This window comes from Cynocephalus volans, chromosome 1 (assembly GCF_027409185.1).
Source record: "Cynocephalus volans isolate mCynVol1 chromosome 1, mCynVol1.pri, whole genome shotgun sequence".
NCBI classification, from domain to species: Eukaryota; Metazoa; Chordata; class Mammalia; order Dermoptera; family Cynocephalidae; genus Cynocephalus; species Cynocephalus volans.
In genome coordinates this window covers 28164338-28177118 of record NC_084460.1, presented here as the reverse complement: position 1 = coordinate 28177118, position 12781 = coordinate 28164338, and the positions used below count along the sequence as shown (strand labels likewise).

The window sequence follows — 12781 nt, the reverse complement described above, 5'->3', positions numbered from 1 at the left end:
TCTTCCAACAAACGCTTTAAAGACATGCAAAAAAAACCCAAGAAACTATGACACATATGTCAGTGAAAACTGGTTTTGTGTGGGCCTAGATATTGGTTGCGCTAAAGATTTCAGTCATCACAAACATGTTCAAAGAATTAAATGAAAATACAGTCTCAATGAGTAACCAGCTAGGGATTCTCAACAGTGAAATGGAAACCATAAAAAAAAGAACCAAACAGAAGTTCAGGAGCTAAATAAAAGAAATGAAAAATTCACTAGGTGGGTTCAACAGCAGAATAGAGACAGCAAAAGAAAGTATCAGGGAATTTGAAAATAAATCAATAGAAATCACCCAATCCAAAGAAAAGAAATAAAAAAATTGGAAAAAAAAAAAAAAAAGCAGAAACTTAAAGTCCTATGGGACAATATCAAGCAGTCCCACAAAGTAATGGGAGGCCCAGATTTTGGGGGGTGGGGGGAAGAAGCAGAAAACTAATTGAAGAATGGGAAAAACAACCAAAATTTGGTGAAAAACATTAATGTATAAAGAAGCCAATGAACCTCAAGCAAGACATATGCAAGGAAAACTGTATTTTGGCACATGATAGCCAAACTGCTGAAAATCAAAGATCAAGAGAAAATCTCAAAAGCAACCAGAAATAGAAATGGTACATTACTTACAAGGAAACAAAAATAAGATGAATGTCTGACTTCTCACCAGAAATAATGGAAGCCATAAGACACTGAGATGACCTTGTCAAAATACAAGAAAAAACAAGTATCCACCAATAAAACTGAATAGATAAACAAAATATGCCATATACAAGGGTACTTCAAAAAGTTCATGGGAAGATTCATGATATCTTTGAATTCTATTTTTCTATAAATTTTTTGAAGTACTCTAGTACATGCAATGGAATATTTTTCAGCCATAAAAAGGAATGAAGCACTAATACATGCTACAATGTGGGTGAACCTCAAAACCATTATGCCAAGTGAAAGAAGCCTGACACAAAAGGTCACACATTGTATGATTCCCATTTATACGAAACATCTACAATTGGTAAATCCCTAGAGATGTAAAGCAAATTGATGGTTGCCTAGGGCTGAGCGAGAGGGGGAAATGGGGAGTGACTGCTTAATGGGTGTGAAGTTTTCTCTTGCAGTGATGGAAATGTCTTGAGACTAGAAAGAGGTGGTGGTTGCACAACACTGTAAATGCACTAAGTGTCTGAATTGCTCACTTTAAAATAGTTAATTTTAACCAGGCACACCACCTGCGCCTTGGGGCCCCGCCCAGGGGTCCCCAGGGCATCAAGCAGGGGACTAGACCCCCCCACCCACAACCAGGCACACCACCAGCACCAAGGAGCATGCCCAAAACATCACCTCCATGTAGGAGGCCCACCACAGCCACCACAGTAACCACGGATGCCACAAATGTGCCTAGACGTCACAACCACCACGAAAATGGTCCGCCAGCCACTGGAGCGCATTGACACAAGGAGAGTCACCAGCAGAGATAAAGAAAAGAAGAGGATGTCTCTCTCCACAAAGCCCATTCCAGAGTGACAGAAGAAGCATCTGCTCTATGATAATATTGGGGGACCTGAACACACCTTTCATCATTGGACAAATCATCTAGGCAACAAATCAACAGAATAACCATTACTCTTTCAGAAGAAGAGAAGAAATCTAGGGTTATCAGTGGTGGGAGTGGGGAGGGAGAGGGGGACAGGGAGAGATTGGATAAGGGGCATAAAGAATAAGTACAATTTGTAACAGTATACACACTAGTAATGTTGCTTTGATCAACATATGTCAACACTGAATCCCAAAAATATGTATAACCAATTATGACTCAGTAAAATAATAAAATAAAATAATTTTGTTATGTAAATTTCACCTCAATAAAAAAATAAAATAAAATGAAGGTGAAATAAAGACATTTCCATAAACAAAAACTCTGAGAATCTACTACCAGCAGATCTGCACTACCAAAAATGCTAAAAGGTCTTTGGGCTGAAGGAAAAGGACACCAGATGATAACTTGGACATATAGGAAGGAATAAAGAGCACCAGAAATGATCAGATATGCAGTAAGTGCATTTATATATATAAATACACTTCTCTTAATTTCTTCAAAAGACATATAAATATTTAAAGTAGCACAAAGGAAGGGTAGGAGGGGGACTATATACTCTTGCATTGCAAGTTTCCTATATTCTACTCAAAGTAATTAATTCAATATTAACTTTAAATAAATTGTGAGAAGTTAAAATACGCATACTATAATCTCTGCAATAATTATTTAAAAGAAAAAAGCAAAGAAATATATTTTAAAAGCCAATAGATGAATTAAAATAAAATACTAAAAAATATTTGAATGATACAAAACCAGGAAAGGAAAAACATAGGAATAATAACAAAAAGATGATGAGATGAATACAAAACAAAGAATATAATGGCAGATCTTATCTAACCAAATCAGTAAGTATAGTAAACACAAATTGTAAACATTCCAAGCAAAAAGCAAAAATTATCAGATAAAAAAAGCAAGACCCAGCTAAGTGCTTTCTACAATAGACACACTTTTAAATCAAAGGTTGAAAGTAACAGGACAGAAAAAAGATATTATGCAAACATAACCATAAGAAAGCTTAAGTAATACTGAAGAACAAAGAGAGACATTTGACATCAAGATAATGTAATAACAATTATACCATACAAGGCTTTGGTTTTTTTTTTTTTTTTTTTTTTTTTTTTTTTTTGTCTTTTTCGTGACCAGTACTCAGCCAGTGAGTGTACTGGCCATTCCTATATAGGATCCGAACCCGCGGCGGGAGCGCGCCGAGTGCACCACGGACTCGGCCCCCATACAAGGCTTTTGGTACCAGACTGATCAGGGTTTGGCACAGCTCTGAAGCTTGCCTTGGGCAAACAATTTAATGTCTCTGAGCTCTTATGTACAAATTAAACATATTACCTTCAACTCATAAATGTTATGAGGATTAAATAAGGTAACATAAAGAGTCTAATGCAGAATAGACACATACTAGGTACTCTATCCAGTAACTACTCTCTGAACACTGTTGTTATAACCACCACTTTTGAGCCCCCAAAACAGTCTTACCTCTGAGGCTGGGCTGGAGTATTTCTTGATATGGTTCCCTTGACTTCCAGGGAAGAACAAGCATTTGATGAAATGGATTGTTCCAAAAGATTTTCTTTGTCTGCGTCTTTGTAATAAGTATTGTCAACTGCAGGAGAACAAAAACTAGTCAGCACTCAAATCCCAAGGAAATGAGTTAGAGATAGGAGATTAAGATATACATATACACTCTCATACATATGAGTATTCTCGTATGCTCATATATATACACACACTTCAAAAAGTTTGTGGAAAAACTAAATTAAAAGATAACTAGACTCCTTCCATGAACTTTTTTTTTTTTAGCAGCTGGCCAGTACAGGGATCAAACTCTGGATCTTGGTGATATCGGCACCACATTCTAACCAACTGAGCTAACCAGCCAGCCCTCATGAACTTCTGGTGACCCCTTGCGTGTGTGTCCCTCCTAAACAATGGAACCCTTAGTTCCAGCAAAATTTTATTCAGAAGGCCAATTTATAAAATCTACTTCAATTGAAGCAGAAATGAAGTATCCAGGGCTCTGCCTATTTGCCAGCCTCTTGCCAACCTAAGGCACCACCTCAGAAAAAAGCATCCCAAACACATCCTCAAGCCATCTCAGAATACTAATAAAGATAAAATTCTGAAAGCTTCCATAGAAAAGAAATCACACAAGAAGCAAGGAGAGTAGGATAAGCACTGAATTCCTGACCAGCAATACAGGATGATACAAGATAAAGAAACAATGTCTTTGGAGTAGTGAAGAAAAATAATTTTCAACCACAATTATTAATTCTTATTAAGTCAAACTTTTAATTGTATATGAAGGTGGAACAATGATCTTTTCAGACATCTGAGAACTCAAAGTCTTCCTTTCCTGCACCTAATCCAAGGAAGTTCCTTAAAAATATACTCCTGCAAAATGAACAAGTATATCAAGAAAGAAGATATAAGATCCAGAAAACAAGGCAGTGAAAATGTTAAGAAAAATAACAACCTCCCCAAAAAGCAGATACAATTTCCAAGGATCATTGTCCAATATGGAGCAAACTAAAGTGTGACAAAAATTTATGTAATTGATAAAGTTTAAAGAAAAGAAAATCCATCTGATCTTGATGTCAGAATCAACTTTATGTGGCCCAGGGGTTGTGACAATGGAACTGAAGAGAACAAAGGAGAACCAAGAAGGAATGCAGTTGCATCACACTAACTACCTGTTATCTAACAATATTTACATAATCATATATCATAAATATTGCTGATATCATCAGGCATTATGAATATAATCACCAGCACAATTTAAAACAGTAAGACTTAAAAGATGTAACATTTGAGAAAAGGGACTGGGTGTAAGGGTGGGAAGTGGAAGGAGGATTTTAACATAAACTCTATTTTATCGTAAACATGAAGTATTCTGATATTACCATGACCATATATTACTTTGAAAACAGAAAAAAGCGCTATGAGAATACTGAGAAAGGAACAATCAAGTAAAGGCTACATGGAAGAAATAGCATTTGATAGCACAGCATATGAACTTAGCCTTGATAAAGAAATTAAACAGCAACAAGGTGACAGGAAAGAAAAGACAGGCCATGAAAACACATTTCATGAATTATCCATTTCAGAGAACAATCACTGGGTTCACCCTCTAAAGAAATTTTTTTTGGGGGGAGAGCAGAGAAAACAAACAAACAAACAAAAAGGACAGAATATTATGTCAAGGATAAAATAGAGGCATTTATTCCAACTAAAAGGCAGAGATAGGGGCTAGCTGGTTAAGTCAGTTAGAGCACGATGTTATAACACCAAGGTCAAGAGTCTGGATCCCCTACTGGCCAGCCACCAAAAAAAAAAAAAAGGAAAGAAAGAAACAGGCAGATATAATTATACTGAATAAAAAAGCAAGACCCAACTAATGCTGACTACAAAAAATACACTTTAAATATAAAGACACACCATTTTAACACTAATCCAAAGAAAGCTGGAGTGGCTATATTAATATCAGACAAAGTAGGTTTGAGAGCAAAGAATATCACCAGAGGTAAAAAAGATCATTTCAAAATGGTAAAGTGGTCAATTCATCAAGATGACATAACAATCCTAAACATTTATATACCTAAAAACAGCTTCAAAATACATGAAGCAAAAATTACAAGGAGAAATAGACAAATCCATAATTATAGTCTGAGATTTCAATACCTTTCTCTTTAACTGATGAAATAAAATGACAGAAAAATTAATAAGAACATAATAGCCACAAATAATATATAAACAAATGGGATGTTTGTATTACAATAAAACAATATACAAAAATATGTGGCGATCAACCCATCAAAAAGATATAACAACTATAAACATTATATGCACCTAACAAGAGCCCCAGATAAATGAAGAAAAAACTGACAGAACTGAAGGAAGAACTAGATCAACAATATGTGTAGCAGACTTCAATACCCCACTTTCATTAACAGATAGAACTAGATAGAAGAAGATCAATAAGGAAATAGAAAACTTGAACAACACTATCAACCACCTTGACCTAACTGACATATAACTCTCCACCCAAAGACAGCAGAATACACATTATTTTGAAGTGCATATAGAACATTTATCAAGACAGACCATAGTCTGAGCCATGGAATAAGTCTCAATATATTTCAAAGGATTCAAGTCACACAGAGTATATTCTGTGACCACATTGGAATTAAATTCCTTAGAAATCAATGATAGAAAAGATTTCTGGAAACCTCTCTAATATACAGACACTAAATAACAACTTCTCAATAACACCTGAGTCAAAGAAGATATCAAAAGAAAATTTAAAATATTTTGAATGGAATGAAAGTGGAAACACTTATAAAATTTGTCAGATGCTGCCAAAATAGTACTAAGGGGAAATTTACAGCACTAAACATTTAAATTAAAAAAGGAAGATCTCGAATCAATAACTTTAGCTGCCACCTTAAGAAACTAAAAAAAGAACACACTGAACCCAAAGTAAGCAGAAGGGAAATAATAGAGATCAAAATGGAAATCAGAAAAACAGAAAAAAAGTTAATGAAGCCAAAAGCTGATTCTTTGAAAAGATCAATAACAATGATAAATCTCTAGCCAGACTGATCAGGAAAATAAAGAATACGTGAATTACCAATATCAGGAATGAGAAAGGTGACATCACTGCAGAATCTACAAATATTAAAAGGATAAGGAAATATTATAAACAACTTTTTGCCTATAAACTCTACAACTTAGATCAAATAGATGATTTTTTTTTTTTTTTTTGCACAGCTGGCCAATATGGGGATCTGAACCTTTCATCTTGGTGTTACCAGCACCAGCTCTAACTGAGTGAACTAACCAGCCAAACTAACAGTACCATATTAACAGACTAAAAAAAGAAAAAAACAGGCTGGCCAATTAGCTCAGCTGGTTAGAGAACTATGTTATAACACCAAGATCAAGGGTTCAGATCCTCTTACTGGCCAGATGCCAAAAAAACCAAAAAACCAAAAAACAAAATTAAAAAGAAAAAAATCACATCACCAACTCCATATATGCCCCCCCAAAATTTGATAAAATCCACCATCCACTGCTGATAAATATCAGTAAAACAAGCATATAAGGGAACTTCCTCAGCTTGATAAAGGGCATCTATGAAAAAACTACAGTTAAGATCATACTTAATGGTGAAGGCCTGAACGCTTTCATCCTAAGATTAGGAGTAAGAAGCACATTTATTCTCTCCACTCCTATTCGACATCCTACTAGAGTTCCTAGCCAGATCAATATTAAAGAAAAAGAAATGAAAGGCGTATTTGCAGGTGGCATGATCATCTATGGAGAAATCTGATGGAATTTACAAAAAAGCTACCAAAACTAATAATTGAGTTTAGAAGGTTGTAGGATAAAAGATCAATATATAAAAATTAATTATATTTCTATGTACTAGCTACACAATGAGATATTGAAATTAAAATACAGGCATGAAAAGTGCTTTAAGATCACAGATAAGGGGAACCAGTTACAGAAAAAAGGATATTTGAGTTGGACCTTGAAAGATGAGTAGAAGGGCCAGCCCGTGGCTCACTTGGGAGAGTGTGGTGCTGAGAACACCAAGGCCATGGGTTCGGATCCCTATATAGGGATGGCTGGTTAGCTCGCTTGGGAGAGTATGGTGCTGACAACACCAAGTCAAGCATTAAGATCCCCTTACCAGTCATCTTTTTTAAATAAATAAATAAATAAAATTAAAAAAGAAAGGTGAGTAGGAACTTCTCAGTCAGATAAGGGTATTCTAAACAGAGGAACAGCATTAATAGAGAAGTGAGAATGTGTAATGGGAAAGAATACAAAGACCATGAGTGGCCTAAGGGGCATGCATGTAAGTAGTATGTATGACCTTTGCCACATAGTGGATTCAGCAGAGGTCTCTTGCTTTGGAGTTTACTGTTCTAATTGCTGATACAAACCTCTGGATATAAAATAGTCTTAAACTAAAAGTGGACCAGACTAGGTAATATTGTATCGTCCTTCAATTCAAGAAGAGCACAAAGATCATCAGAACAGAAAACCTGCCATACTGAACTAATGAAATTCACTTGAAGATATGGCATTCAGGCCACCAGCTTTTCCAAGGATGTCAGGTGAAACATGCCAAATAGTTCTAACCCCATGTTCAAGAAAGATAGATGCCGGAGTTCAGGATCCTTGTCCAGATCCCAAATTCATCAGATGTCACCTGTACTCATGAATTATTTGAAAATCAGCCTAGCAGCTTAGACTCTGCAAACTAAAAAGTTCACTGAAAATACAGTTATTTCAGAGAAAGGAAAAAAGAGAAGACAAAACACAAAACAAAAAAGACAAAAAAAAAAAAAGGAAGAAAGAAAGAAAATAGTTATTTCTCTGATATGGCCCTTCTAGTTAATAGTGTGATTGAGGCCAGTTTCAGATTTACCCATAGAGTAATTTTCAAATGTTCTAAATTGATTATGGTGATGGTCACACAACTTTGTGAATACACTACAAAAACACTGAAGTGTACATTTTAAGTAGGTAAGTTACATATGTGAGCTGTATCTAAACAGAGCTTTTTTTTTAAAAAAAAAGAATCATTTTCAAGAGGGATTTATGACCTCTTAAAGAATGCTTTTCATGTTCTGATCAAATAGATAATATTCTGCAGATTTAGTAACCACCGATTTCAATGTCAATCATCTTTTAAAATAAGATACATGACTCAAAGAATTCTTGTACAATGGCAAGAAGTACACTCTTCTCTCCTGTTTTGTTTCCCAGCCAGCCCCACGTTAGGTTACATTAAATCTTGTCATAAAAAGAAAACAGTTACATATCTGACAATAAAATTCTATGTTAGCTTAAATTACAAAATATTTTTTTTTAAGTGTAGCACATCATTAGTTTTACATTCATCATGAAATGAATTAGCCCATTTCACTGATAACAAAGGATACAGCATTTAGATAATTTCCCCAGATTTTCACGCTCCTAAAACACTGTTCCACCATTCTGTCAATGCGCTTTTTTCGAAGATATGCTTTCTTACCTGGTCTCAAAGGTGTAACAATAGCTTGCTGAAGATCAGCTTTTCTCAAAGGAGTTTTGCCCTGAAAAAGCCCTCCTGTCCCATTCTTCCCAGGAAACTTATTTTCCAAATTGGCCTTCTCCTCTGTGAAACAGTAAGATCATCATCATCCAATCAGCATTTTAAAATCCCTTTAAAATGGGGACTAAAGCCCCCTACCAGTAGACTCCCAACTCATTTGGCAACTACAAAATTCTAGCAATCAAAAGGAAATGAGTACACATTACACATGAGAGAGAGGCTATAAAAGCTATCACTAAAAACCTGGCAACATTGAACAATGTATTATAGAAAAGGAAAAGTACAGATTCTGCATTGTGTACAGTTCCTTATCTTTGCTTAATAAACATTTAGGGACATACAACTATGAACTCGCTTTATCTACCACTTAAATACATCATGTTCCTCTTAAAGAAAACTGTAGCCACCAGGATCTGTAGAGCTCACAAGGGACATTTTACAGTTTTATAAAACCTCCTGGTGATAGGGGAGTGTGAGGCGTGTGAGAGTGGAGCAGAGGCGTGTGAGAGTGGAGCAGAGCTAGGTTCTCAAGGAATTTTACCTTAGGTTCGGCTGTGCCCGAAAGTCGCAGAAAGCTGTGAAAGGTCTATTCTACCAACAGTCTATTGATAGAGCTTCAGGAATGTAGTGAGTCCCAGCAATAACTACTCTATGCAAGTACACTCTGATTGCAACTGTGTAAAAAGATGTGATTATGTGGAGGAACATTTAAAAGCTATATTTTAGAACTAAGGCAGTTTTGAAAAATAGTGGGATTAATTTTTTCCTCCAAACTGTACTTAATAGTATTGTTATGCTAATATTCCTATTTTTTTGTTTTAAAGAAAAACATGGAAAAAGAAATCCTCAGACAGCCCAGCCATTTCCTCCAGGTTCCAGTGAAGCAAGGGCATGGGGAAGACCCCTACAGGACAGATGGCCCTCTTATCTACCCTTCCTCTCAAACCATTCCAATATACCCCTCCTCTCAGGATCCCTACCAGATACCATTAAAGTCATTTTCCAAGAGAATGGCCTAAGCCATCATATTTGGAGACAGCTTTATAAATGATAAATGCAGCTGTCATAGACTCATTTCTGTCCCCTATCACATATTGATGTTGATTTCTCTTAATAAGGAGGATGGAGACATGAGAAAAATAAAATGAAGAGGTTCCATTAACAACTAGCCTGACATATCACTCACTGGTCTCATATATTATTCCAAAGTAATGTAAAAACATAACCACATCCTCATTTATTATTGGCCTGGTTTCAGGATTTGTGCCATGTCACATGATCCAACATCAGGCAATTCTATCTGTTTGTAGACTGGGTTCTTTTAGTAGAATAATTCCTCCATTTATAAATGAACTGGGGGTGCTGGCCAGTTAGCTCAGTTGGTGAGAGTGCAGTGTTGTAATGCCAAGGTCAAGGGATCAGATCCCCATACTGGCCAGTCAGCAAATAAATAAATAAATAAATAATAAATAAAAATGAATTGGGAGTGCTGATAACACCAAGGTCAAGGGTTTGGATCCCTGTACTGAAAAGCTGCCAAAAAAAAAAGAACTGGGGGGAAGGGTGGCAGGAGGGAAGTGAGTGTATCCAAAAAAAAGGCAACAACAAGGGATCCTGTGATGTTAGAACTGTTCAATATCTTAACTGTGGTGGTAGAGATACCAACCTACACAGGTAATAAAATTGCAAGGAAAATACACATATACACACACAAAATGAGTACAAGTAAAACTGGGGAAATCTAGGCAAGACGGGTGGATTTTATCAATGTCAATATCTTAATTGTGATTTTATACTCTATTTCCAATGATAATACAGCAAGTTTTTTTTTTTTTTTTTTTTTTTAAAGATGACTGGTAAGGGGATCTTAACCCTTGACTTGCTGTTGTCAGCACCACGCTCAGCCAGTGAGCAAACCGGCCATCCCTATATGGGATCCGAACCCGGGGCCTTGGTGTTATCAGCACCACACTCTCCCGAGTGAGCCACGGGCCGGCCCATACAGCAAGTTTTTATGTGGCTGTCATCACTACAAACATGTTCGAGTCCTGGAGTTTCACTATACATTGTTTCATCTGGATTTTCCCATATGTCCCTAATGCCTAAATATTTGTCATTCTGAACTGCAAAATAACATTGATTTGTACTTATAGTCCATTCCTAAAATATCAGACATTTCAATGATTTCTATCATATCATGGATGACAAAGGTACAAAAAGAAGTTTATATTTTATTTTATTATTATTATTTTTTTTTTTAAGAGATGACAGGTAAGGGGATCTTAACCCTTGACTTGGTATTGTCAACACCAAGCTCTCGCAAGTGAGCCAACCAGCCATCCCTATATAGGGATCCGAACCCATGGCCTTGGTGTTATCAGCACCACACTCTCTCAAATGAGCCACGGGCCGGCCCTAGAAGCTTATATTTTATTTTATTTTATTTATTTATTTTTTTAAAAGATGACCGGTTAGGGGATCTTAACCCTTAGCTTGGTGTTGTCAGTACCACGCTCAGCCAGTGAGCTAACCGGCCATCCCTATATAGGATCCAAACCCGCAGCCTTGGTGTTATCAGCACTGCACTCTCCCAAGTGAGCCACGAGACAGCCCTAGAAGTTTACATTTTAGATATTTTCTTACAACCCTTTCTATTTTTGAAAAGTCCTCAGCACAAAGCAAGCAACTAAACTTTACAATAGCCAGAGAAAGCTGACACTTACCAAACCATGAGTCTATGTTTTGAGTATCTTCCTCATCATCCAAAGATGTAAAATTGATGAAGTCCGTGGGGGCATCATAGGAATAAGAAGTTTTAACTCGTGACATTGTCACCCTCTTATCCAGAAGAGCAAGTTCTTCCCAATACTTTTATCACTTTTCTCAACAGGTCACCTTCTGAGGAAAGAAACAGTTCAGAAACTTGGTGGCACATTAGGGTACTGATTCCTTAGCATTTATTATTATCTTGCCACTACATTTTTGAAAATCACCTAGACAATATGCCCTACTTTGTTAAATCAACCTAAAAGTTAGGTTTTTTTCTTTTTTTGGTAATTTGAAGACACTCCTTGAAATATGTTTGGAATTAGAAACAGGCAAAGTTTGATGAGTACCTACAATACGGTAGGTATTGTGCTAAGTATATTTCATTCATTATTTTATTATTTCCCCTCAATCTACCATTTTCTCATTTCTAGCCTCCCCCACCAAATTTACTCTCTCTCTCTCTCTCTCTGCCCTGAATAACCCAGTTCCTAAAACACAGCATAAAACTGTTATACCTACCAACCAAAATCTTACTCATCATTCAAAGTCCAATTCATATCTCCACAAACTCCCAATTTCCACCTACCATACGTAATTGTTGCCTCTACAAAGCCACAGTACTTTGTTTATATCTTCACTATAAAATTTTATATTACATCTAATTTTATATTAGTTAATTATGCAAATGTCTCTCCCTGTAGACTCTAAGTTCCTAAAGACAAAGCTAGATTTTACTCACTTGTGTATACCTCATCCATAAATCAAGTTGCCCAGTACCTTACACATAGCAAGAGTTCAATACGATTTTGCCAAGTACAAGTTTTCTTTCCTTAGAAATATTTTCAAAAAGTACTATTCCTGGACATGAAGAAAATGACTTTGAAATACACATAGAAAGGACAACATGCAGAATAAGTAAAAGGAACAAGTCAAAAATATGGGCCCACCCCTATTCCAATGTATTAATTTTGGATTCTACCCTGTGGAAACCCATGCAGGGTTAAAGTCAGCCCCCACTCCAGCCCTATCTAGTTAATAAAATAGCTAAAAGTAGTCTGAAAAATAGCCTAAAGTCCACACTCAGTGACAAATAATTTGCCTATGAAACCCAATAAGCCATTTCTCTTTATCCAAGGAACAACATGTACTTAAAATATTCTGTATCTTGGGCCGGCCTGTGGCTCACTCGGGAGTGCAGTGCTGATAACACCAAGGCCACAGGTTCGGATCCTATATAGGGATGGCCGGTTAGCTCACTGGCTGAGCGT

At 36.3% G+C, this 12781-nt stretch overlaps 1 protein-coding gene across 6 annotated transcripts in view; it reads right to left on the bottom strand.

The window, feature by feature from the left end:
- The window catches only part of TPX2 (TPX2 microtubule nucleation factor), a 54748-nt gene that overhangs the window by 30191 nt on the left and 11776 nt on the right, over window positions 1–12781 (bottom strand). For 5 of the 6 annotated variants that reach the window (XM_063106669.1, XM_063106663.1, XM_063106702.1 and 2 more), the window contains 3 exons: window positions 11468–11642; window positions 8685–8807; window positions 3116–3242 (listed from right to left, as the gene is read on the bottom strand). In XM_063106669.1, coding sequence (XP_062962739.1) covers window positions 3116–3242; window positions 8685–8807; window positions 11468–11573 — 356 coding nt within the window. In that variant the 5' untranslated portion in view covers window positions 11574–11642. The remainder of the gene's footprint in view (window positions 1–3115; window positions 3243–8684; window positions 8808–11467; window positions 11643–12781) is intronic. The other variant, XM_063106685.1, reaches the window with a different exon arrangement.